This window comes from Meles meles, chromosome 21, assembly GCF_922984935.1.
Source record: "Meles meles chromosome 21, mMelMel3.1 paternal haplotype, whole genome shotgun sequence".
In the NCBI taxonomy this organism is placed as follows: domain Eukaryota; kingdom Metazoa; phylum Chordata; class Mammalia; order Carnivora; family Mustelidae; genus Meles; species Meles meles.
In genome coordinates, this window is record NC_060086.1 from 43,227,913 (window position 1) to 43,253,629 (window position 25,717).

The window sequence follows — 25,717 nt, forward strand, 5'->3', positions numbered from 1 at the left end:
GCCGGCCTGCGCCCCGCCCCCACCCGCGGCCCCGCCCACCTGGCCCAGGTTGTCGAAGTTGTACTTGCGCCGCACCCAGCGGTAGTGAGCCGCCCGGCACTCGGCCTTGGTGGAGATGTTCCTGGTGTCCGCGCCTTCGCAGTAGTAAAACTTGCCTTTGAAGAGCTGACCACGGGGCAGAGGTCACCCTGCGGCCTGGTCCCGCGCCCCCGGCCCCCCAGACCCACCCCCACACCACCCTCTCCGGGCTGCGGGGCCGCTGCGGACCACAGCCAGATGCCCGCGGCAAGCGGGGCGCGCACCTGCACCCCCAGGATGCCAAAGATGATGAAGAAAGCGCAGCAGATGAGGACGATGTTCCCAATGGGCCTGAGGGACGATATCAGGGTCTCCACCACCAGCTTGAGGCCTGGAGCTCGGCTGATGACCCTGGATGCACACACAAAGGCGGGTCCCTGATCCCAGCCCGCAGCACGCGCCGGCCCCGCCTCCCTCCGGCCGCGGCCCCGCCTCCCTCCGGCCCGAGGCCCCGCCCACCTCAGGGGCCGCAGCGTCCGCAGGAGCCGCAGCACGCGCAGGATGCCCAGGATCTTGGCGCCCCCGGCCGAGGCCATGGCCACGACGATGTCCACCAGGGACACCAGGACCAGCAGCCCGTCCAGCACGTTCCAGCTGCTCTGCAGGTAGGCGTGATCGCCGGAGACCAGGCCCAGGGCCACCACCTGGGAGGCGCAGGGGGGAGGAGCGCAGGTGGGTGTGGGGGTGCGAGGAGCACAGAAGCTGGGGGCAGCTGGGCGGGCGGGGGCGGGACGGGGATGCCCCCAGGCCTGGTACCTTCACCATCATCTCCGCCACGAAGATCGCCGTGAAGATGTAGTTGGAAACGCTGAGGAAGACGCGCTCCTGCAAGCACAGGGCGGTGGGACGGGCCGGCCGCGCCCCCCTCGATCCCCGACCCCCCGACTCCCCGGGCCCGGAAGGGCGCCTCACGGTGCTGCCCGGGTCGATGTCGGGCCTCTCTAGGGCGATGGTGATGCAGTTGAGGAAGATGAAGACCAGGACCACGTGATCGAACATCTTGTGGGCGATGATCTTCTGGCAGGAGACCCGGAACCTGGACGGAGGGGCGGGGTCAGTGAGACGCGGGGCGGCCCTGGACGGGGCCCACGCGATGGGGACCGCAGGGGGCGGAGTCGGCTCCACGCAGGCCAGCCCCCAGCCGGGGCCCCGCCCCTCACCTGTTCTGCGGAGAGAAGAGGTACAGGGCCCAGGGCTCGCGGCTGCGGCACCACGCGGGCTTGTAGGGTTCCAGCACTTTGTGCAGGCGCAGGCAGCAACTCTGGGGGAAGGGGTGCAGGTCCTCAGGGCCCCTTCCTGCCAGCCAGCCCACCCGGGGCACTGAGACCCACAGGGGGAGTCCTTGGGGACCCCCTCCCCAAGCTGACCTCCATCCTGCAGAGCTGCCCTGGGCAAGGGGAGTGCCTCCCTGAGGGAGCCTGCCCTCCTGCCCATCTGGGGGCTCCCCTTGGCCAGAGACCAGGTCCTGGGGCAAACCTGCTCCAGAGGTCGCCGTGGAAGAGCTGTGGCCACGTCGGCCCTGTTGAGCGTGGCTCAGCCAGTCCTGCTCCCCCCACCCCCAACCTGGGGCAGTCCCTGCCTCTCCGTTCTGCTGTGGGGAACAGGTCCACGAGGGATGGACGTGGGGACGGGCCTCCACTCACGTCCTCCATGTCGTCGTCGAACTCCGTGGGATCCTCCTTGTGGCTGTCGATGCGCAGGAAGAAGTCGCCAGGCAAGGCGAGCACCTGCCCATTGCAGTCCTGGGACTTCGGGGGCAGCAGCGCAGCCGGCCGCGGGGGCCGCACGTCCAGGCCGCTGCGGTGGTCCAGGGACTCGGCGCGCCTCAGCGGGACGGGGCGAGTCTCTGGGGAGGCCCCTGCCCCGGGCCTGCTGTCCTCCGCCTCCTCGTCTGTGCTGCCCTTGCCCTCCCCGGACAGCAGGGACTCACGCTCCCCACACTGGCTCCGCCGCTTGAGGCTGGGTGCGCGGCCCAGGCTGTTCCAGCTCGAGCGCCGGCTGCTCCAGGCACTGTTGGGGCCCCAGTGGGCGCAGGGCGAGCTTCGGAGGCTGGACTGTGTCGGGAGGTAAGGAATGAGCAGGGCCAACGCCCCGAGTCCCCCCACATATCCCCGGGGCCCTGGCCACAGCGGCCTTTCCTGACCAGCAGCATTACTGTGGATGCCGCGGTGACACCTGCAAGGGATTGACCCCTTGACTATGCAGATGACCGTGCCAGGGAGCACCCAGCGACCCGGCATTTCAGCACGTCCCTGTGGCACCAAGCCCATCCCCCATGAGTTAGAGACGCAGGCAGCCAATGTCCGGGGCCAAGCTGGACTACAGCTGGCCACCTGCGGCCGCTGTGGGCTGGGGGGCCGGCACAGGTGCTGATCCACGAGCCCAGCCTCGGGCTGGACGTCCTCGCACCTGGCGCCAGTGGCCAGGGCAGGGGCCCACATCAGTGCTGAGTGGGCAGCATCTGGGACGTGTCAAGACGAACTGAGCGGCTGTGTCAGGGTCAGGGATCTGGCTCCGCTGTTTCATCCTCCCTCCTGTCACTCGTGTCCCCTCCCAGGGGACAGCTCGGGCTGGGCATCCCCCCAGGTGCCTGTCCCCACCTCCCGGCTGGATGCATCTGTTGGCTGCATTGCCCGAAGCCCCGCTGCAGGCACAGGAGATCCTGTCTCCGGGGCAACCCTCCCCCGCGCTCCCCACCCCAGCAGCGAGCCACGCCCCCTCCTCCACCCACCCTCCCCACCTTCAGAAGCGGCTTCTCCCGCATTCCCCCCCCCAGGAAGCCCCGTGGCTTGGGCTCTGGGGGACACCTGCCCCGCTTCTGTGACGGCACCTTCGCTTCCCCTTGGACGTGCGCTCTGTGCCTGCCAGCCTTTAACCTTCACTTCGGTCAGGAGACAAACTCCCGACCTGACGTTCTGCTGGACAGGACGGGGCCACGCGTTCCCGCGTCCGCTCGACGCAGGCTCCTTCCGCGAGAGCAGTGGTTCCCCGGCTCCGTTTACACAGAGACAGAGCGGTTGTCTCCGCTTGGGGACAGAGATTTGTGCAGTGTGACTGGGGTGTGTACGGGGGCCCACACATCCTGGGGAGGGGCCACAAGGACCCAGGCGAAGGGGGTGCCCTGAGGCCGGGGCTGGGTAGGGTCCCTACCAGTGACTTCTGGTCACCCAGCTGGGGGTCCACAGAGCTGCCGCTGCCTCGCCGCGAGTCCAGGAGGCCGGGGGCCGGGTCCAGGTACGGGGAGCTCTTGGGGGTGGGCATGGGGGTCGCCGCCGTGCGCATGATAAGGGGAGGGGGCAGGCTGCCTCGGCCCTCTGGGTGCCCGTTGGGGGTCACAGCCAATGAGTACATCTTCATCTCTGGAAGGAGAAGGGAGATGCTCGCCCCCGCACGGCCTCCAGGAAGGGAACCTGCCGGCCCAGAGCCTGCCTGCAGGAGTCCCGGCTGCCTGAGCCCCGCTGCCCACACGCTCACCGGTGGCCCGGAGGTCTGAGAACTTGTCAAAATCCTCCTCCAAGTGGGTGGACGTCTTGTCTTCGTCCGTGTCGGACCTGTTGGCGTCCCCCTGTGGCCCGCACAGCGGGAGGCAGAGTGGAGTCCCCTCAGCGGAGCCATCTGTGCCCAGCACCCGCGGGCAGACCCCCAGGCACGGCTGGGTCAGTCTGCAGGCAGGCGGGGCCGGGGCGGGGGGCGGCTGCAGGACGGAGCAAAGCCCCCTCTCCACAGTGGTCTGGGCGGGACTCCCACTCCTCCACCCTCCACTCCTCACCTCCGCCTGGAAGCCCTCCACCAGGATAGCCACTAGCAGGTTGAAGAGCACGTAGTTGCCGAAGGTCATCAGCGCCACGAAGTAGAGGGCGGCCCAGGAGGAGGTGGAGGCCATGCCGTTGTAGAGGACCACGTTCCAGTCCTCCTGGGTGAGGATCTGGGGGGAGGGGCCGTGAGGCAGGGAGCGCCGCAGGCCGGGGGAGGGGGGTGGCAGGGGCTCTGCACGGCGTCTCCGCAGCGCCGGCCTCCGACAGGCCCAGGCACACCCTCGGGGGCTGCCTGGAGCGGGACAGTGGCTCTCCGGGGGACCACCCTTCCGTCGGGGGACGCCTGCACACGCTTTACCTGGAACACGGTGACGATGGCCCACAGCAGGGAGTCAAAGTTCTTCCTGTCCGGGACCGTGTCTCCGGTGTCTGTCGTCAGGCTGAACTTGCAGCCAAAGAGGTGCATGCCCAGGATGCTGAGGGCGGGGCGGGGGTGCGTGAACTCGGGAGGGGTGCGGGGAGGCGGGCAACACTCACCTCCACACCCAGGGGCTGCTCCGCCCCCCGCTGGCCCCCCAGCCCCCCCGGTTTCCAGGGCCTCCCTCCTGGTGCCCACCGCCCAGCTTTCCCAGCGGTCGGCGGGAAGACGGAGGCTGGGGTGGGAGGGACCCGGGGTGCCCGTGCCCCGCAGCCTGCCTGGGCCATCCTGGGGGCTTAAGTCCAGGCCAGTCCGGCCAGCAGCGGCACTCGGACATCCCAGCGCAGGGCCGCGGACTCGGCCGGGCCGCCCCGCCCACCTGAAGATGAAGATGAAGAGCATGAGCAGCATGCAGAAGGTGGCCACGTTGTCCATGGTCTTCATGAGCACCACCAGCTGCCGCCGCAGCGCTGGCAGGAAGCGCACCAGCTTCAGCACCCGCAGCAGCCGGAAGGTCCGCAGCACCGACAGCCCGCCGTCCGCCTGCCCGATGATCTCCCACACGCTGCGGGCCGGGCCGGGGGTCAGCAGGGGCCCCTCCTTGTCCCAAGGTGAGGGGCGCGGCCTTGACCGCACGGCCGAGAAGAGGTGCGGCCGTATCCGGGCACCCAGGGGGCCGAGGGGCCACGGTAGGGTGGCCAAAGCCCACTGCTAACTGCCGGCCCCCAGGAGCTGCCGGAACTCAGGCTCTGGCCTTCCCCACCCTCGTCCTTCACGGACAACTATGCCTACCTCCCTCCCTGCTGGGGGGACCCCTGGACTCAGAGCCCTGTTTCCTCCTGGCGGAGGTCACCACAGATTTTCCCCCTCCTTTGTATTGACCTGGCCGCAGCAGACACCACCCAGGCGAGGTGGCCTTCCTTGCAGGGGCTGAGACCTGAGTGACCTCCAGCCACGTGGCTGAGCGCCTACTCTGTTCCTACAGGGAACAGCTCCCCCGTGTCCTAGCAACACCTGCCCGAGAAGCAGCGGGCTACGTGCAGCTGCCAGCAGGGAGGGACGTGGCCTGTGACAGCTGGTGCCCGATTGGGGCTCAGCTCTGTGTGTGGCGGGGAGGGGCGTTGCCTGACCCCAGAACTTCCTGGGTCCCCGCAGTGCAGGCGGGAGGCGGGGGAGCACCTGATGACCACGATGATGCCGTCGAAGATGTTGTAGGGGTTGTGGATGTAGCCCAGTGGGCCGCAGGCCAGCAGCTTCAGCAGCATCTCCAGGGCGAACATGCTGGTGAAGACGATGTTGCTGATCTCCAGGGCGCTGGTCAGCTCATCGGGCTGCGGGCGGCGGGGAGGCCGTCAGTGCCCCTCCGCGGCTCCCACCCACCGGGGACGATGGCCTCCCTGCCCCCAGGGATCCAGGAGCAGGTAAGGGGCCATGTAGGCAGCGCCGGGAAGCAACCTGACCTGGCTGCCCCCCCCGGAGAAATCTGACCCATGCTCTGACCCCGGCTGTCCCCAGCTCCCAGGGAGCCCCGCGGGCCCAGCCCGGCAGCACGTCCAAGCTCCAGAGCAAGTGCGGGCCACGGGAACTGTGCCCGGAGCATTAGCTCCCGGGTTCCCGGGTGGGCAAGGGGGAGCCCCCTCGGATCCTCTGCTGCGGTCTCTGGTGGCCTCACACCCCCCTTCTGGTGGCAGAGGCTAAGGGGCCTTTCTTACCAGGGACACGCTGGCTCCCGTGTCCACACCTGCACGTGCGTGTGCGCGCCCACCGCTAGCACCAATATTCCCACCCGTGTGCACGCCCGAGCACTGGCCCACATGGGGCCTGCCACGTGCACCCGCCCACGTGCACCCGTACGTGACAAAGTACACAGAAATGCGGGTGTATACACGCAAAGGTTTCTCCTTACCGGGGACTCCCCCGAAACCTCCTGGTGTCCCTGCCTTGGCCTCCCCGTCCCCCCGCCCCAGAAAGAGCCTCCCGACGGGGCCGCCAGCGAATACCGCTGCTCAGATGTTCCCTGAGTTGTTGCAGAGTGAAAAAAATCACTTAAATAGCTGGAAAAGCCCCAGGAGTGGGACACGAGAAACTGCCATTTGGTCACTGAAAGTGACCCAGCCTGGCCCCCAGAAACGACCCCCTCTTCCTGCCAAATCTGGCCGCTTCCCCTCCCTGCTGTGGCCACGGTCTGGGGCAGGGGCCGAGGACGCCCAGTGTGCACGGCTGAGAGCTTCTACGGCTGCTGGGGGCACCAGACATGACCCCACCGCCTCCTCCTGGACGCCACCCTTTTGTGAGCACCCAGTGGTCCCAGCTTGTAGAAGGGGCATCCCCTCTCCGAGAGCTAAGCCGGGGCAGCCCATCCTCAGAAGCACCAGATGCCCTTGACCCCTGCTGCCTCTAGTCCGTGCTGCCCCCCGGACTCCGGGTCGGGAGGAAGCTCCACGCGGGAAGTGTGGCGCGAGTCCGGGTTTGCGATCGACAGAGACCCGGCCCAAGGAGACACGAGCATCTCTCGAGCGATGGACAGAAACCTCCTGCGGCCGAGCACACGTGCTCCAACACTGGCCCTGCCCCCGCCTCCCGGCAGCCCCTTCACAGGGTCCCACAGGAGCACGAGCTCCCCGGGGGACACGATGGCCGTCCCGGCCCCTCCCTCACCTGCTCATGGTACTCCACGCCCATGCTCAGCGTGTTGGTGAGGATGGCCACCATGATGCCACGGTTGAAGTACTTGCTGTCCACGATGCGGCACAGCTTGCCACTGAAGGCGGCCCACGCGTGGCCAAGCCCGCACTGCTCGCCCGGGGCCGCCCGTCGCTGTGCCCGTGGCCTCGTGCTGCCCTGGCCCGGCGCGTCGGCCGCTGGGGGGTCCCGCATGGGGTCGCGGCGGTCCCCATGCCGCACGTCCTGTGTGAACTCGTACACCGTGTTGCCTTCCGAACCTCCGCTCTCAGAGTCGCTGAGCTCGAAGTCGGGGTCATCCAGGGCGCTGGCGCAATACGGACAGTCCTTCAGCTCACAGGTCAGCGTGCCTGCCTGGGGGCTGGGCAGGGGGCAGGGCACGCTCAGGCCTGAGAGGTGGCTGGGGGCCCGGCCCAGTCCTGCGGGGAGAAGGGCACGGGCAGGGTCAGGCCACAGCCCGGCGGGGCTCCTGTGGCGTACACCAGGCGTGCCCTGCTTGACCAGTAGCAGAGACACACCATCCGCCGGCAGCTGCGTTGTCCGTGGAAGAGGCGCGCGAGTGCCGTTCTCGTGCCCACGTCGGACAGGTGTAATGCACGTCAATGCCCTACCTGCCCCAACGCGTCTGCACCCTCACTGCTCTGATCCGAGAGAAGCACACGTCCCCCAGGACCCACCGTACGGTTTCCTGGTGCAAAGTCTCTGGAGCCGGAGGCGTGGCTCCCACCAACCGCCTGCCGTGGCCTCCACGCACCACAGCTTCAGAGCCCTATGGGGCGGGCTGGCCACACCGCCCGCACCTGCTCCTGATGCACGAGGGCCCGCACCCCCGCACACACCACCCGGGAAGGCCTCACGGTCGTGTGTGACCCAGTGTCCCTCCGACTGCCTGTCCGAGGGGCGTGCAGCTGAGCCCCACCTGGGGGAGGCCAGGAGTGTACTGGGGCACACCCGGCCCCTTCCCAGACGCTTGCAGGCTCTGGGACCTCAATGCGACCTTCTGTACCCTGCGCCCCAGCATCTTTGCCTAGAAAGGGGACCAGCCACAGACATGGGTGTGTAACCACTCCCGGGGCCTGGTGGCACAATGGGGCACAGGCCTGGGGGTCCGACGGGGTTTGTCAGTCTTGGAATTCTCCCATCCTTGTGAGCTTCGTGTCTCACTTGCACTGGGGCTGTCTGGGGCTTGCCCCAAGGTGGAGAGAGACCTGGCGCCCTCTCCAGACCAGCGGCATTAGAGCCTGAGATGCCCGCAGCCGCCCCCCCCCCCCCCCCCCCCCGTTCCCATGAAGCTCGAAAGGAGAAAGACAGATGTCCCAAGGGTCCCGTCTCCTCACGGCTCACCCAGCCTGGGTCCCGACCTCCACTGCAGGTGGGGGGCTGGGTCCTTACCGTGTTCCCCGACCAAATGCTGGATCTTCTCGTAGGGGTCGGCACTCCTCGGGCTCAGGGGGCTGTGCTCTCCGGCACCTGGAGGCCCGCCGGCCCGCTTCCCCTTGGGCCCCGGGCCGGGGCCGCCTTTGCCGGCCCCCCCGGACGAGGGCAGGATGGCGGGGTAGTTCCTGGCTCCCAGCCCCGCGGCCAGCTTGAGGTTGGCGGCGGCCGCTCCCCGGGCCCTCTCCTGCGGCCCCTCCACGTGGCAGTCTGCGTGGTACACGCTGTGCACCGACTCGGCGTCGGGGGGCCCGCGGCCCGGCGAGGGCGGCGAGGGCGCGGCGCCGGCCGGCACCAGCTGCGTGTCCGCAGGGCCGGGCTGGGGCCGGCGGGCACGGCCGTGGCTGAAGTGGTAGTGATGGTGGTGATGATGATGATGGTGGTAGACCAGGTGGTGGACGGACGCCGCGGGTCTCGCCGCCCGCCTCGGCCGCCGCCCGGGGCCCCGGCCGCCGCCGGGGTCCGCCTTCTGGCGCCGGCGGCCCTGCCAGCGCGCGTACAGACGCAGGCCGCGCCGCGTGACCTTGCGGCAGATGTGGCCCGCGTACTTGAGCAGCTCCTCGTAGCAGCTGCCCGGCTCCGAGAAGCTGGCCAGCGTGCTGTCGTCCGACAGGTAGCGCGCCCGCTGCTCCCGCATCAGCTGGTTCTCCCGCTGCTTGGTCTCCGAGAACTGCGTGGCGATCACCACCAGGCACAGGTTGATCATGAAGAAGGAGCCCACCTGCGGCAGGCGGGCCGGGGTGAGCCTCCGGAGGCCGCTGCCACCCGCCGCCCCGCCCACCTCGGACCGGGCAGCTCCGGAAGAGGGCCGGGCAGGCCGGGCAACGGCCAGCAGGGCAGCGACGGAGTCCCCGAGGGAACACCGAGCCCCACTGTGTGCTGCTGGTTCTCGGGGCTGGGGACACAGCTGTGCGCGTAGCTCGACGGGTGCCCCACGGTGCTGGGGTCCCCGCTGATCGAAGCCGGAACCCAGCACCGGCCAGGGTAAGTGCTCCTTGCCCATCTGTGCGGCCCGCCCACATGCGGACAGCTGAGTGACACAGGGTGGGGGGGACCCTCCTTCCCATGATCTGTGCGGCTCGCCACCCCCACACCTGACCCCGCAGCTTCACTTCCTCCGGGACGGGTCAGCAAACACCACTCCTCTGCCCGTGCTCGTGATCAGAAACAAGGGGGCAGGACACCTCCCCGTCTGTATTCACAGCAGGGTCCTCGCAGACCCTGCCCGGGTCACCTCCGAGCCTAGAGGCCCATGTACACTGTGGAGGGCTGTGCCTGGCAGGCGCACCTACGCTAGACAGACCCATGCCTTCAGGGCAGCCTGCTCTACAAAGGACTGGCCTGAAGGCCCGTGAGCACTGGGGCAGTCTGGGAACCCCAGACACGGTCCTGAGTCTCTCGCAGCCTCCAGACAGGACCTGGCTGTGGAAGGGCCGGGGAGGGGGTGCTGGAGGTCTCCTGGACGTGGGCCTTCCCCAGCAATGCCATCCTGCTGGGGGCCAGACAGAAGCCCCCCGCCGCCCCACGGGCAGCCTGGCCCTCTGCCACCCCGCCCCGCAGCTCGGGCAGCTCAGCGACCCTGAGCGTCAGTGGAGGCTGGGAGGGTGTGGCGTTGGGAGGGGCATGACAGCGCCCACCAAAAGGGGACTTTGGCGGTCTGCGGCCAGCCGTCACGCTGCCGGGGCACCCCCCCCCACAAGCATTGGTGAGCACCCCGCCCAGCCCCTGGGGCGCGCCCCGCCGCCAGCACTCACAATGATGAGGAGGATGAAGTAGATGAAGTTGTAGAAGGAATGCGCGTCCATGACGTAGTACATTATGTCCACCCAGCCCTCCAGCGTGATCACCTGCGGGGTCAGGCGGCTGCACACACGGACGGCCCCGGGAGGGCGGCGGGGTCTCCTCGCATACGCAGGCCCCCGCCCCGTCCCGGCTGACGGGGAACCTGAGGCCGGGCCGTCCGCCACAGAGCCGGGACTCACCTGGAAGATGGCGATCCACGCGTAGCCGATGTTGTCGAAGTTGATGGCGCCGTTGTGGGGGTTGGAGCCGCCTGAGCGGCACACATTGTAATACTGGTTCCAGTTGATGCAGGCGTTGTGGGCCGCGCCGGCCGCGCCCTCCCGCTGCGGCTGCCCGTAGGCCTCCCAGCCCAGCGTGCACTCCACGCGCAGCTCCCGGCGGCTGGGGATGTGCGAGCACTTCTGCATGCCGTTGTCTCGGCGGGAGGAACAGATGAAGGGGTTCTCCTCGCCCTCCTCTGTCTGATAGTATGGCCGCAGGAAGGTGAGGTTGTTGTTTCTGGGGGCAGACGGGGTCCCCGAGCCGCAGAGGGACGCAGAGACAAGACGGATGGACAGAAGAGCAGAGGAACACGGAGAAACAAAGGATGAGATGAGGAGTGATGAAACAGGGCGGCAGGCGGACAGCAACCGCCAAACGAGCAGATTAGTAGATTAGATAAGTACACAAAAGCACCCGTAAAAATAGAGAAAAGAACCCCAGCTAACGGTATTCTAAGAGAACTGCATCCCTAGAACCAGAACTGGAGGGGAGGAACCTGGTGGGGGGGCACGTAGAGGCTGGAGAGGTGCAGCACCTGGAGGCTGAGCATCTGGGAAGCTGAGGAGCCTGCTGGGGGCGGAGCATCTAGGGGCTGGGCTGGAGGGGTGGGGCCGGAGGGGAGGAGCCTGCTGGGGGCGGAGCATCTAGGGGCTGGGCTGGAGCCGGAGGGGAGGAGCCTGCTGGGGGCGGAGCATCTAGGGGCTGGGCTGGAGGGGTGGGGTCGGAGGGGAGGAGCCTTCTGGGGGCGGAGCATCTAGGCTTGGGGCTGGAGCATCTGGAGGCGGAGCATCTAGGGGCTGGAGGGGTGGGGCATCTGGGGTGGGGCAGGAGGGGAGGAGCCTGCTGGGGCACGTGGCCCCAAGAGCCCCTAGGGCCCCACACCTGGCAAAGGTGCTGTCCAGGAAGCAGCGGTTGCGCAGCAGGCCAGCCCACAGCTGGACGCCCACGATGCCGAAGATGAAGAAGACGAAGAAGCAGAGCAGGAGAACGTTCCCGAGCATGGGCAGTGTGTCCAGCAGCAGCGTGACCAGGATCCGCATGCCTGCAGGGGCAGGGAAAGAAGTCAGCACAGCAGAGCTCTCCCCGGGCTCCCACTAGTCCGCACCCCTCCAGAGCGCACTCAGCCCCCTCGCTTTTCACACATGGGATCGGCAACTCCGGGGAGGGCTCGCAGTGGGTCCCCACACACTTGGCAGGCCCTGAGCCCCGCGAGGCCTGTGGATCAGACCTACATGAAGGACAGCGAGGTTGTGGGCCTAGAAGGTCTGGGGGCTGGCGGAGTCCAACAGCCCCAGCCTCAGGGCCCCCAGGAGCTCAGGCTCTGGGCTGCCTCCAGCACTCAGGAGCCCGGGGTCTTACAACAAGTAAGGGGTCCAAGGAGCATTTCTTCCCAGGCCCTGTGTGAACCATGCTGGAGGTGAGCCCTGCCCTGGAGGGAGGGACCTCAGGGCAGGGGCGGTGTGCTGAGAGGCAGTGTTGAAGCCCGGGCGCCCGGTGCTGGATAGATGCAAATGAAATCGGGAGCGGGTCACCCGAGCCCTGTGTGACCCCCCCACCACGTGGGCCTGTCCCCTCCCAGACCTCAGCAAGGAGGACTGACTCCTCCCCTGGAATAAGCAGGGGCAGGGCTGAGGCAGGAAACCGCACTCTGGGCCCGCAGGAGGGGGGTGCAGATGCCAAGGCCTCGGGGAGCAGCAACCTGGGGTGGGGGGGTGGGTGCTACCTGGCAGATCGGGCCCATGCAGCCCCCGGCAGGACCCTCAAAGTCAGTGCAGATGGGGAGCCTGAGGTTAGCCCAGCAGCATGGTGGGGAGCCCGGGCCCCGCGCAGACTGTCACTCCCCAACCCGGTCTGGGTTTGCTGTGTGCTCTCCAGACAACAAGTGGCCAGGCCCCAGGAGCCCCCCGCAGTGAGCGGCAGGAGGCTTGCTGCCCCCCCAAACCAGGGCTGGGGCCACCGCATCTAGGAGCAGCCCGGGCAGACCCCGGTGAGGTCTCTGCAGGGCCAGCGGGACACGCAGGCCTGTCCCGGGGGAGGGTCACTCACTGGGCACACGGTTGATGGCGCGGAGGGGCCGCAGCACGCGCACCGTCCGGATGGCCGAGAGGCTCACGTTGTGCCCGTCCAGCGAATACTCCATCATGCTGGGGGAGGGGCAGAGGGACAGGGAGGCTCAGGGGCTGGGCAGGGCCCCGGGAGCAGGGCTGAGCACCACCTTTCTCCAGAGCACCTTGCCAGCTGAGGCCAGAGGGCCTGGGCCCTGTCCCTCCCTGGGGCCCCTCGCCACTCACGGGCCAGCTGCATCTGTCCTCCCTCGCCCCCGCCGGCCATGGGGCAGCATCCTGCTCCCCGTCAGAGGCCGCACTGACCCGACCCCCAGCGGCCTCCCAGGGTTGGCTCCACCGGCTCCCTGCAGAGCGCACCTCCCCCTCCTGGTGGGACCCCGGTCGCTAGCAGGACCTGGGGGGGGGGGCTGGTGCCCAGCCAGGCTTGGCCAGGCACACCTGTCACCACGGGTTCAAAGGGGCTCCTGGGCCAACCCTGGCTCTTGGGGGGCAGGGGAGCGTACCCCGCCATGACGATGAAGAAGTCCAGCCTGTTCCACGTGTCCCCCAGGTAGCACTTGCGTCCAAAGAGCCCCAGGGCCACCATCTTGATGATCATCTCCACCGCGAAGAAGGCGAAGATGAAGTCGTCGAAGGCCTGGCGGGAGACGGAGCCTGAGCGCCGGGGCCTGCCAGCGCTCCCTGGGCGCTGGCCCCCGCCCCCCGACGTCCAGGCCCACCTCCAGGATGCTGCAGCGCTCTGACTGGCACTCGACGTCCTCGCAGGGCCGGAACATGCCCAGGGTCACGCAGTTGAGCATGATGACCAGCATGCTGACGTGCTCGAACCACGTGCGCCGGGCGCCGAGTTAAGGATCAGCGGTGGGGATGGGAGCGGCACGGGGAGCGGGGACCCGGGATCCACCCCAGCACCAAATCTGCTGGGCCTGCAGAGGCAGAGCCACGACCCTGGCCCCTGTGTGCCACGCCGGCACGCCACTCGCCCCCGTGGCCCCTGTTCTCCAGCCCCTGCCCCTCTGCCGGGCTCCCCCGACACGGGCGCTCCAAGCTGCGACCGGTCACTTAGGAAGTCATCTCAGGGGCTCCATCCACTGGGCCATCACTGGGCCCCCACGTGCTGCGGACGCGCAGACACCGTGAGGGGAGCGAGAACGCGTCTTGGCGCTAACCCCCGCGTGACTCCAGCAGGCCGGCGGGGCCCCGACCACAGCTGCTGGGACGGGGAACGAGAGCTTTCAAACCGCTCAGCCGCTGGGCGTGGGGGACCCACAGTCCTCGCCCCCTCCCCAGCCCCCAGTCCCAGAGCCAAAGCTGCCCATGGCGACCGGCCCTGTCCAAAAGTCTCTGGCTGACAGGAGAACGTCCCCGTGGGGTGGGAGCCTCTGAAGCTGGCTCAGCAGGGAACGCCCCTTCCCCAGACTCCACACCCCTGCATCCCGGGTGTGGGGACCAGAGTCCTCCTGCGACCTCCTGGAATCCCAGGAGCAGCCACCAGGGGGCGCTTGGGCTCCACACAGGCCGTACAGTGCCCTGACCCAGGGTGGGGGTGTCTGGGAAGGGGTGCACCCAGCACCCCACCCCCATTGGTGCTGGGCCGGCTGGGCCAGGCTGCGTGGGGAGCTGGGCACCATGCAGGCCCTGTGAACGTGGACCGGTACACCCCGCGGCCAGCAGGGCTCACGGTGTTCTGTGCACCCCACACGCTGTCCCCACATCCGGATCTGGAAGCAGCCCATCCCCTCCCCTCTCTCCCCCAGCACCCCGACCCTGGGCAGAGGCGGGGCCACCACCGTCACTCCGTTCCCACCCATGGGCCCCAGCCCTCAGCCCCCACCCAGGGGGCCTGGCGTGCCTGCCGGGGGGTGGGGATGCGGCCCAGAGACCTGTGGCTGACCACCGCACCTGCAGTGCGCCAGCAAGCCTCCACTGGGGCGTCTTGGGGCCCCCTGCACAAACCGGGTCCCAGGCTGCCAGGGGGTGCTCAGGCTGCACCAACCTCCTGACCCTTTGTCCCTTAAAGGCTGCAGTCATACCTCTAAGGAGGGACATTTGTGCGTGTCACCGCAGGGGGGGGTGTCCCCAGTTTAAAATGGCTCAGCAGACCCTCCTGCAAGGAGATGAACCCCCCACATCCCCACGAGGCCCAGCCAGGGAGCAAGAGGCTCTGGGTGGGTGACGGTCAGAGGGTGTGAGGGAGTGCGTCCCACCCAAGCCAGGTGGACACAGGCGCACGCCCCCCTACCGCCCCTGGTCTGGAAGAAGCCCATCAGCTACCCTCAAGGCCCTAACCATCACTGCTACCCACCCCACTACTGCAAGACCCCTAGCTGCTGTTTGGGGTCCTGGCAGGGGCAGGGGGGGATGAAAGGGGCAGGCACAGGCATCTCCTGGTCTAGGGGATTCCTGCAGGGGACCTGCCCCAGACCCCACAGCTGGTTTCAGGCAAAGCTGAGGACCTCTGCCCTCGAAAGCAGAGCGGACCCAGGCCCTGTGCTGCTCTAGGCCAGGACCCACAAGACTATTCAGCTCAAGGGCTGGGAGGGGCCCTCACTCCCCAAGACAAGCCATAAACCAGGGCCCTAGAGCAGAAAAAGACCCGTTTGGGGCCCTACCTCCACATCTCCCCAAACTGCCCACATGCAAAGCCCACACACCAACCTTGGCTTTCAACTCCGCTGGTCCTGTGGGCGCGGGCCTGCCTGCCCCACCCATGAGGGACGCCTGGCAGGCTCAGGACCCCACGGACAGAAGCCTGGGTGCACAGCCGGGAGGGCACGCATGCAGGTCCATCCCAGAAGTGGGGACACAGCAGGATGACCAAACCGGTCAGCACAAGCCCAGCACCTCGGAAGTCCTCCGTCCACCCCCGTCCACCCCCAAGAGCTCTCACCCCTTTGGGGTTTCTCTCCTAATGATAATGCCTCCCCCCAACCAGCCCACACACACACATCTGGGAGGAAATGACCCTAGAGTCCTGCACCTGGACCCCAAGACCTTGCCTTGGTCTGTATAGGGGTGTGTAAGGGTGCTCACGTGTACACACGGTTCTCCCGAGACCCCCAGAGCCACCCTGCAGATGGCTGGGGGCTCCCCAGAGAAAAGAGCAGCCGGCCCAGAGGTCACCACACACCAAGGCCCCCCCTCCCCCGTCACACCTTAGCGGGCAGCTGAGGACAGGCAGGGCCAACCTGCTCCTCACCCAGAGCCCGGCGACTCCCAGAGACTTAATCACACACATGGATTTTCTGGGTTTTAATTAAAAATCCTTTAGGTTTTGAACCAACTTTTACAAATTAGAGTCCGTTTCCACCAGGGTTCCAAGAAAGCCTCGCTGAGGTACAGCCAGGAGGGGGCGGCCACACCGGCACAGGGAGGGGCCGAGTCCGACGTGAGTGACGCGGTCTCTGCCACAGGACCCCGAGCTCGGGCAGGAGCAGTCTGGCCGTGAGCCCCCTGACCCACACCCTGCGACGACCCCGGGCCCAGCCATTCCAGCTCCAGGGATCCCGGGCCCTGGGCTGGGCTGCACCACCACCCAGGCTGGTGGGGGGTGGCCCATCAGTGAGACACAGGACCAGACAGGCCTGACGAGGGGTCCCAGAGGCCCTCTCAGCACTGGGAACAAAGGTCCCGTCTGCTGGGGACCTCTCAAGGACCGTGCCCACGCCGCGGGCACCACCCGTCCAGCATACTCCCCCGGCCTGGCCTGACGCCGGCCTTTCCCACTGCCTCCCTCCCCTCCGGGTCTTCCTGGGCCTGGTGGGGCAGCAGGTGCCCAGCCAACGCCACCGCACCCTCGCACTCTCCCAGGGGCGCCCGCGGCCAGGCCTCCCCCTGCTGGGGTGGAGGAGGAGCCCAGTCCTGTCCTGACACTCTTGGTGCCAGACGGATGGCCTCTCATGCCACTAGGGCTCCAATGCACCCCACGCAGACACCCCAAAACCAGGCCCGGCGGGGGAGGAGGAGTCCAGGGCCGAGCCAGGTGACCGCTGTCCGTGGTGCTGAAGACCTCCTGCCCCAGGCCCGGGGGGCTGGGGAGGAGGCTGTGGATGGACCACCTGCTGGTGCGGGGAGTGGGGGGTGCTGCTCCCCTGACCCAGGCTTCCCGGGGAACCACCCACCGACCCACGCTCCTCCTCAGACTGCCAGCTGGCTAAGCAAAGCCCACCAACCGAGGCTTTGAAGACGGTGCAGGCCTGCGAGCACCCTCTCCCTCCTGTCCCTGGCTGTGGACACTGGGTGGGGACGGCCAGGCAGTGGGGGTGACCGTGGCAGGCACAGTCATCTCTGCACGAAGGCGTCATCGGCTGGCAGCGTGAGGCTGCTGGGACTGGGCCTGGAAGCCAGAAGGGGCTCACGGACACTCGGCCCACGTTTCAGCGGCTGTCAGCCCCTCCCCCGCAGCTGTGCCAACAGGGACCCTGACGCTCTGCGAGGTCCCCCCGGAGGCCTGCAGGGCACAGGACTGTGTGACTGAAGGGTGGTCCTGGACCTCTGAGCCGAATCCTCACTGATGGCCACCCAGCCCTGCTGGTTCAGGGCCCCCAGAACCGCGGAGTGGGCCATCTTCTCTCCCCTCTGCCCGGCTCGCAGCCTGGCCCGACAGTACCACTACCTACCCCTCACTCTGAGTCTCAGTTTCTCCAGCTGCAACAAGGGAGTGATGGCGGGCATCACCAGACGTGGAGGGGAGCACCCAGCAGGCTCCAAGTCCACCCCCCAACCTGACGATGTCACTTCAGCTCCCTGGCTGGCTGTGGACATGGAGGAAGGGGACGTCGCGCTTTCGACAGGGGCGCAGACGGGGAAGCTGGATACCCCTCCTTGAGGGACGCAGACCAGCGGGGGACACGGTGGCTGTAAGGCTGCGGGGGAGTGTGGCCATGATGCAGGCTTCATGGGGACCAGGCCCCACCGTGCAGGCTGGGCTCCCCGAGGGGCCGCCGTGAACTCACAGGGAGAGAGGGAAGAGGAGACAGCCCCAAGCAGGCCAGCCCTGCCTGCCGCCCCCCGGAGCAATCTGCTCCACCGGCTACGCTCCATCAGACCCAGAGTAGCTCGGGGAGCGTCCGTGCGCTGGGAAGGCGGTGGGGCACGTGCGGCGGGAAGGAGGGGGGGCAGGGCGGGGTGGCCCACAGCCTCCAAACCCTCAGGCTGGCATCTCTCTCCTCTTCCTCGTGGCCTCGGCCCAGGTCTGGCCAGCAGCCTCCCCCACCTCCCTGTCGTCTACCCTGTATCCACGGCAGCCCCCAGTCGCCAGGATCTACTGACTCAGGGCACAGCCAAGAAGTAGCCCTGATCCGCTGCCCATCAGGATCACCGAGCCCAAACCCCCCCCCACTCCAAGCCCTCGGGCACCAGCCTCTGACCTCGATGGGGCTGGCAGTCGTCTTCCTGTGTGGTGTGGATGGGCCCCGACAGGCAGGGGAGGTGTGGGGATGAGCTTGGCCACTCCACAGGCCTGTACCTGCCCTCAGACGCACAGTGGCCCCACACTCGGCACCCAGCGCTCCCCTCACCCCAAGGACCCCTGGTGGGCAAACCCTTCCCTGCGGCTGTGCACACGAGGCTGCTGCTCCTGCCCCTGGACCCCGGCCTTCGATCTCTCGAGCATTCAACCTTGCTTCTGCAACATGTTCAAGGAGAAATGCCTGTGTTTGTTCATGGGGGTGGGGGGAAGCCCCTTCTGCAGGAAAGAACAATCCTGGGCCACTAACAAGATGTCTGCAGTCCCCACTGAGCCGAGTGAGCGGCTACAGACAGAAAGGCTCCGGGGCGGGAAGGAACACCCCACATGGGACCCAGCCAGCTGCAGAGCAGATCCTGGGGCCCAGCGGGCAGCACCGGAGATCCCCAGACCCGGCCAACCTCACAGAGCACAGCGCGGCCTTCCCCAGCCGGGGCCCCTCCCAGCCCCGCATCCGATGGCTGGGACGAGGGCAGGGCAGGGGAGCCGGGGACGGCACCCAAGGGCGCGTGCGGCCAGGCTGGTGAGCCCAGAAGTGCAGCCGACAACCAGGGAAGCTGAGCGTCGCGTGTGCGGTCAGGGCGGGAGGCTGCGGTGATGAGCAAGGAAACCCATCCTGGCTGGACGGAGGGGGCACGGCAGCGGCGGGAGGCGTGCATGGAGAGAATCACCACAGAGGCCCGGCTCCCTAGGACACGGGTGGACGTACGTGCACCAAGAGGCGTGCGGAACGTCTGGGAGAGGCTCCCGTGGTGGTGGGGGGGGCGCCACGGCTCGGCGCAGGGAGCAGGAGAGACGGGACCTGGGCTCTGCCCCTCCTCTGTCCTCTGGGCCTCTGCAGGCCGCATGGGACCGCCACAGTGAGGCGTCTCACTGCCCAGGCCTACACCGCGTGACTGCCAGCGTGGGGGAGGCCTGGGAAGGGCCCCCACCCACCAGGGCAGACACTCGGCCCCTTGCTCACGGTGGCGGGAGCCTGCTTGGCGCCCGGCTGGCAAGCCCACCTCCCAATGTTGCCACAGCAACACGCGGGCGACAGCCTCCTCCCTGGCCCGGCATCTGAACAGGAAGCAGCATGTTCTTACCGGAAACGCACACCATTAACGACACGGCTCCTCCCAGACCAGCCTCGGTGCGGGACCCGCTCCTCTGCACCGTCGGGACCCACTGGGCCTCTGTGAGCACCTCCAGAGAGCCCTCAAGGGAGGCACGCAAGACGGACGGCGGCTGAGCTGGGCAGCCGGGCCCTCTGAGGACGGCGGACTCAGCGGGCAGTTCTCCCCGTCCCGGGGACCGGGCCCAGCCCACTGTCCAAGACCCTCCAACGGTACACCCTGACGTCGCCGCGTGGCTCGGCAGCGCCCCCCCCAGCACACCCAGAGGTGGAAACGGGTCCTCGGACACACGTGCGCACGCAAACACACACACATGCATCCCCAGCAGCAGGGCTTGACACCACCCCAACGTCCACTAACACACAGCAGCACGTGGCCCATCCACGCGACGCTGCTCGGCCGTGAGGAACGGCGTGTCGACGCTGGCACGACCGGCCGACCCAGAGAACTGGACACGCAGGGAGAAGCCAGGCGCACAGGAACGGGGCTGTAGGGCCCCGAGTCTACGAAGCAGGACAGACAGACGCGGGCAGACTAGGGACCCGAGGCTGCCAGGGGCAGGGGGGTCAGAACTAATGGGAACAGGCTCCCTTTGGGGTGATGGAATGTTCTGGAACTAGGCGGGAGCTTGCATCACGCTGTGAACACACTCCCCTCCCCAGGACTGCTCACTGAGGACGGGGAGTTTTACAGCCAGTGCAGGTCACCTCGGTGACCAGAACAATCCGTGTCTGTCCTGCTGGAGTCCCAGGCCCATCACTGTGGTCACTCACAGGACAGAGACACGGGCCCTGCACCAGCGTGGGTGGGGGTCCCCTCCCGGCTCCCCGGACTCGCAGCCCCCCTGCAGGGCACAGCCACCCCCCGACTCGGGGCCTCCGAGTCCTCCTCGGGGCCAGCGCTCCTGAGTCCTCCTGGTGGCTCCCCACCGTGGGTCCAGCTGCCCATGGGGAGGGCATCCGAGGACGCCTCCCACAGCTCCCGGTAGCCGGGGTGCCGGGGTCAGGGGGCCGGACCACGGGGGAGCCTTCGGAGGCACAGTGGCAGCTGCAGGTCGGGGACTAAGCCAGCGTCGCTCTGCCCCCACCCTGGGTCATGAGCCCGGTTAACCCCCGTGACCTGCAAACTGGGCCTGGCCCCGCAGGACACCCTCGGTCCTGGTGGGGCCCGAGGCTTCTGCCATACAACCCCGTGCCTCAGGAGGGTCCACTCCTGCACACCCGGGCCCCAGCTGGAGCCGCAGGCAGGGGCCGCTCCCTGGTATCAGTGCCCCAGTGGGACCCCGCTCCTGTGGTAGCCTGGGTTCCCAGAGCCGACTCCATCCCTGGAGCGCAGAGGCCCCCTTGGGCAGGCGGTGTGGATCGGCGACCTTTGTGGATCCTGCCCATTTTCCGGCCGCCTGAGGGTCCCCTGAGGTCTTCAGACTTCTGCCCCAGAAGTCTGGGGGGTCGGACACAGCCCCCCGGGGCAGATGGACCTTCCCTTGCTACTGGGCAGAGTTACAAACCCTCCCGTTTACTTCACAAGGGATGTTGCAGAGTGAGGCTCCCATTGCTGCGCCAGGCCCGCCCAGGCTGGGATGTTCACCTGCGGACGCGGGGCCGGGGGGCATGGGACAGTCACCTGCACACCAGGTCCCTGGGGAGCGGCGCAGCGTTGCTGGGGCCCAGATGCTTCCGCTGCAGAGGCTCCCCCGTCCGTGCGACCCACCCTGGGGCCCAGCTGGCTGGTGTCCACACTGCGGGCTGCCGCGGTGAGGGAGGACGCCAGCACGGCCTCAACAAGTGGTGGAGGGTCCCACGGCAGCTGCCCAGCTCTGACGCAGACGTCTCTGTGGCTACACCCCTCTGTGGCAGCCTGGTGGCACGGTCACCTTTCCCTGCCCCGGCATGCCCAGGCCACCGCCCACAGGGACACGCTGACAGCCACGCCAACTGCCCGGATGTTGGGGGGACGGGATGCTGGGCTCTGGGGGGAAGCAGGCATCCTCCCCGACAGCTGTGGACAGGGCTAGCCACGCCAGACCTGCCGCCGTGGGAGCAGGGGGCGTCCTCCAGCAGCTGCGGGAACCGACGGTGCCCACGGAGCTCCCAGAACAGGGCCTCTGTGCCACCAACCCGATGCCCACACGGGCACTTAGTCCAGTCGCCCGGGGGCCCTCTGCAAGGAGCAGGAGGCAGCCACTCCTGACCATGATGGAAGGAAGTTTCTCTCCTTCCCAAGGTTGCTGCCGGGATGACCAGCTGCTGGAAAGAGGAGGAGACTCTGGGAGGGGGATCCCCCAGCTGACACCCTCCACCAGCCCCACAGCTCAGCCCAGACCCTGGTGTCCACACCCCTACCCCTGGGCCCACCACCCTAGGGCTTTATCTGGGGGAAAGGGGTGCAGTCCAGAAGGTCCTGTCAGTGTCTGGGAAGAAGGGGAGGACAGGAGCGGGGTCAGGAGACCAGGGGTCCCCGCCAGGTGCTGCTGAAGACACACTCTTCGGAAGTCACAAATGAAGGGCTTTCTCAGCCTCTCCCCAGCACACAACGCTGGCTCTGCGCAAGGAAGGGCCTTGGTCCCCTGTGGCCAGCCCCCATCCGTCCCCGCCGTGGGACACAGGACCGCTGTCCCCGGGGATGCCGCCTGTCAAGAACTCCCTGGACATGGCTCACCAAGCATCCTAGTGACAGGACCTGCCACCCTGTGGGGTGCAGCGGGACCCTGTCCCCTCCCCGCTCTGACACCGGGGCCAGGCTCTGTGCCCAGTCTGTCCCCCGCGGCCTTTCCCAAATGGTTCCCTCTGCTCCAAGCCCCAGCCTCCTCCCGCTTGCCCCCTGGCCAGACTTTGCCACAGGGAACCCTCCTCCCCACCTCCGTCCCTGTCCCTGTCCCCCCACCCACAGCCTAGTCTGCGTGACTCATGCTCACTCGGCTCTGGCCGGGGTGGGGAGGCGGCGTGGCTGGCCAAACATGGAGCTGTTTGTTCTCGGCCAGCGGCTCAGGGTCACACGGTGGGGGGAGCGGCGGGGGGGACGGGGAGTTCAGGGGGGCTGGGCCGCTCCTGGGAGAGCACCTCCCCGGGGAAGCTGAGCGGCTACAAGCCCACTCCCCATGTGGGGACGCTCCCACTGCCAGAATATTCTTCCTCAGTTCTGAGAGCTGGTCCCGGTACAGGCGACCCGGAGACTTCAGCCACCTCTGACCCCGACCTTTCCCGACCTACAACGAACCCGCGCCCCGGACCCCCGGGCCCCTCCGCGTCCCCCAAGCAGAGCCCGGGGCCGGCGTATGTTGTCGTCAGTGGCTCACGGCACAGAGGCCCCTCCCGCCCGCGTGATTCCCGAGCTACTCCAGCCATGGCGCTGTCCTGGCCCGAGTGGCACCTGCGTCCATCTGCCACAGGAGGGGGGCACGGAGGGCAGGCAGGCCGGTCATGGCCCTGGCCACCCAGACCCGAGGCGTGTCTGGGCGTGTGCATGTGGACCTCGTGTCCCCGTGCACCGTGCACGCCCGTGCTCACGCACCGGAGCGGGGCTGTGTGGGCACGGTGACGCATACACACAGCTTCCGGTGCTCGCCTTGACAGGAGGGGGCCCGTGGCTGGCTTTTCTCCTGAAGGAAGAGCCCCCCGCCCCCCTGAACAACATGAAACGCTCACTGACACAGACATCAAGGAGCCGAGCACATGCCCGCAGCCCCGTCTAATTGCACACAATTTTAAAGACCGTGCCAGTTAGGAAGAGGGCTAATGTCTCTACTTAGCTCTTAATAAAGAGCTTGATTCGGGATTTTTTTTCAAGGCATAATGGAGTGGAAAAGCACCCCATCCCCACCTCCCATCACTGTACCTGCAGGGCACCTGCCTGTGTTGGCCATGGACCCTCACAGGGACCCTGTCAGCCACTTGGTGGCAGCGTGCCCAAGCGCCTTGAGGGCCCACAACCGCCCTCCCCTGGAGATTTTCCTGTCTGAAAATGGAGCTGTTTCATTCCCACTGCTCCAGCTTTTCTGACGGATCCCCAGGTCACAGCCCTGGCCTGCTTCCTGCTGGGGCAGCTGAGGGTCTGCCGGGCTCCCAGGACCTGGCCGCCCTTCAGGCTGGCTTTGTCCTGAATGCAGAAGGCCGGAGGGGCCGGCCTCGCCAGGTGAAGTCTTCCCCCAGACCCTGGAAGGGAAAGGCATGGGCAGGGGGCACAGAGCCAGGAGGGCCCCAGGGAAGAGGACAGACAGCCCGTGGGGACAGGCCTTCAGGGCCTGCTCTGGGCAGGAATGCTCCGGGCCAGGAATAGCAGCAGTCAGCCCACCGCACAACTGCCTGAGGCCGGAATTAGCGACCCCGGGGGACTGGACACCCCCTCCTTGGGAACCCAGCCTGGGGGACGCCGTCGGCCCCACCCCCCACCAGCGGGCCTCCAGGACCACAGCTCCAGGCTCCGAGAGAAGCTGGAGGAGCTTCTCCAGCTCCTGGAGAACCAGGCCCCGAGGGCTGGAGCCTCACAGTCTCGCCCACGCCGGCCCACACGGCGGCCGCCGCGGGAACACGCACCACGTGCAGACACACCACTCTGTATACGTGGGAGCCTGGCTCACCCCTCAAGTAGGCAAGGGGGCCCCGCAGCAGGGCTGTTCCCACACCCGCCCCCAACACCAGCCGCCCCCCCTCCCCCCGGGAAATCCCAGCCTCCCAAGTGTCGCCTGGCACCTGCGTACTGAGGGAATGGGCCTTCTGGCCACGCCTGGCCACCTGCTCTCGCATGGCCCTCGGGGGCACCACAGCCCGAGCCTCCCACTGGGAGGGGGGCCTCCAAACCTCCCAGCTGAGGTCGGGGACGCTGGAGTCCAAGCCCCACCCACTCACACGACGGGCGCCCACGGGGCTCCTTCCCCGACTTCCCGGCGGGTGAGAATCCCCAGGGTGCTGGGCAGAAATGCAGCCCCTGCCCTGGGCACAGGAGGGTCACCTGGGGGTCCCCAAGGGCGGGGCGCTCGGACCGCTCTGGCTGGTCAAGGTAGCCCGCCAGCCTCGGGGACATGTGCCCTCCACAGCCGGTGACCCCCCCCCCCACTCCGGGCACTGCCATCCTGCCAGGCCCCCGAGGCAGCAGCCGCCCCACCGGACGGCGCCTGCTCTCCTGCAGGCTGAGAGCTGCTGGGCAGGGGCCCCGGGGCTGCCCCGAGGAGGACGCCTCAGCAGGGCCCAAGGCAGGGTGGGTGGAGGCCTCACCACCGGCAGAAGGGGCAGCATCTAGAAAGTTCCGGATAAGTCCCGGGCACCGGGGGCCCCGCACAGTGGCTCCAGCCCTGGCTGGCTCCCGAGGGATGAATGCCCAGAGACACCAGCCCCGGGGGCTGCAGTCCTGAGGGCCCCACCTGCACCATGGCCCCGCACTGTGGGAATCGGCCCTAAGCAGGACTGAGGCTCAGGCTGACCGTAGGAGCGACGACTAGAGCGGGACGCCCTGCCCCCACCCCGACCCGAGACACAGCTGGGCTGCCTTCCGCTCGGAGACACTCGGGGTCGGGGCGCTGGTGGTACACGGGAACACGGGGCTTTCAGACGCCTGCGCAGGGATGGGGCCGGAGGCGGCAGCAGCAGAGGCCAGGAAGCCCCCTGTAGAGCCGGCAGGTACCCCCCAGACCACCGACGCCCCAGCTCTGCTCTCCCTCCCTGCGAGGGCGCCGGCCGTCCACTCCCACGGGCAGTCCAGACCTGCCCGCGAGGCAGCCACAGGATCCCCTGGAAAGGCTCCGGAGCCCACGGGTTCCGACGGCCCCCATTTCACACACGGACACCAGAAGGCCCAGGAGAAGCAAGTTCCTGCTCGTGCGGCAGGTTCAAGGCCCGCTGGGCACCTCTCCCGGTCCTCGGAGAGCACACTGCCCCCGAGGAGACCCCCACTGGTGCTGCTGAGCCCAGCCCCTCGGGAAGGCCTGGGCAGCCCCCCACACCCCACAGGGAGCTGCCTCCCCGGCCGGTCGGGACCCCAAAGGCCCTCCGGCCCCGCCCCCGGGTTATTAATAGCTGTGACATTTGAAGAGGACCGCCCAGAACCTCCGATCGTGGGTTCCAACTTGAAAGCAGCAGGACTGAGCTCAGCACCCGGTGCTGCTGTCCACGGTGCCTCCAGGGCCCCCGGGGCCCCCGCCGAGCCCGGCCCGACCCCTGACCCTGACATTTACACAGGGCCGCCCCCGCCAGCATCCTTGGAGCGCCTGCCCACAGCTCAGGGCCGACACCGTCCCTCCGACCGCGGCGGAGCGCGCAGAACACGACACAGATCTGACTGTGGCTCGGGGTCCCCCACGTGCACCTACAGCACGACCCTTCCGGCCCGAGCTGAGGCGGGGGCAAGACACGCACCTGTGAGGAATCCTGGGTCCAGGTACAGAGTCCGCAGTGCCAGGCCTGGGGGGGTTCCGGCCCCTACACCCTGCACCCGGGCCACAGGCCCCTTCCCTGCTCAGCCACCAGCGATGGGGCGCTCCCTCCCAGCCCTGCCCCCCAGCTCCCGCTGCCACAGGCTAAACGGGGATCCCCCAGATTCCCCCGCAGGAGCCCTAACCCCCAGGACCTCAGAAGGTGCCTGCGTTTGGAAATGGGTCTTGACGTGATTTAGGTAAACTGAGGTCAGTAGAATGGGCCCCCTCTCCT

At 67.9% G+C, this 25,717-nt stretch overlaps 1 protein-coding gene across 4 annotated transcripts in view; it reads right to left on the reverse strand.

Annotated features, from left to right (window-relative positions):
- The window catches only part of CACNA1H (calcium voltage-gated channel subunit alpha1 H), a 57,090-nt gene that overhangs the window by 11,267 nt on the left and 20,106 nt on the right, over nt 1–25,717 (reverse strand). For 3 of the 4 annotated variants that reach the window (XM_045993376.1, XM_045993374.1, XM_045993375.1), the window contains 21 exons: nt 13,217–13,328; nt 13,001–13,134; nt 12,478–12,575; nt 11,314–11,473; nt 10,350–10,668; nt 10,122–10,214; nt 8,326–9,088; nt 6,910–7,352; nt 5,431–5,582; nt 4,631–4,816; nt 4,192–4,309; nt 3,848–4,003; nt 3,553–3,643; nt 3,229–3,437; nt 1,722–2,132; nt 1,239–1,339; nt 991–1,114; nt 835–903; nt 538–722; nt 303–429; nt 40–165 (listed from right to left, as the gene is read on the reverse strand). In XM_045993376.1, the coding sequence (XP_045849332.1) occupies nt 40–165; nt 303–429; nt 538–722; nt 835–903; nt 991–1,114; nt 1,239–1,339; nt 1,722–2,132; nt 3,229–3,437; nt 3,553–3,643; nt 3,848–4,003; nt 4,192–4,309; nt 4,631–4,816; nt 5,431–5,582; nt 6,910–7,352; nt 8,326–9,088; nt 10,122–10,214; nt 10,350–10,668; nt 11,314–11,473; nt 12,478–12,575; nt 13,001–13,134; nt 13,217–13,328 (4,177 nt within the window). The remainder of the gene's footprint in view (nt 1–39; nt 166–302; nt 430–537; nt 723–834; nt 904–990; nt 1,115–1,238; nt 1,340–1,721; nt 2,133–3,228; nt 3,438–3,552; nt 3,644–3,847; nt 4,004–4,191; nt 4,310–4,630; nt 4,817–5,430; nt 5,583–6,909; nt 7,353–8,325; nt 9,089–10,121; nt 10,215–10,349; nt 10,669–11,313; nt 11,474–12,477; nt 12,576–13,000; nt 13,135–13,216; nt 13,329–25,717) is intronic. The other variant, XM_045993377.1, reaches the window with a different exon arrangement.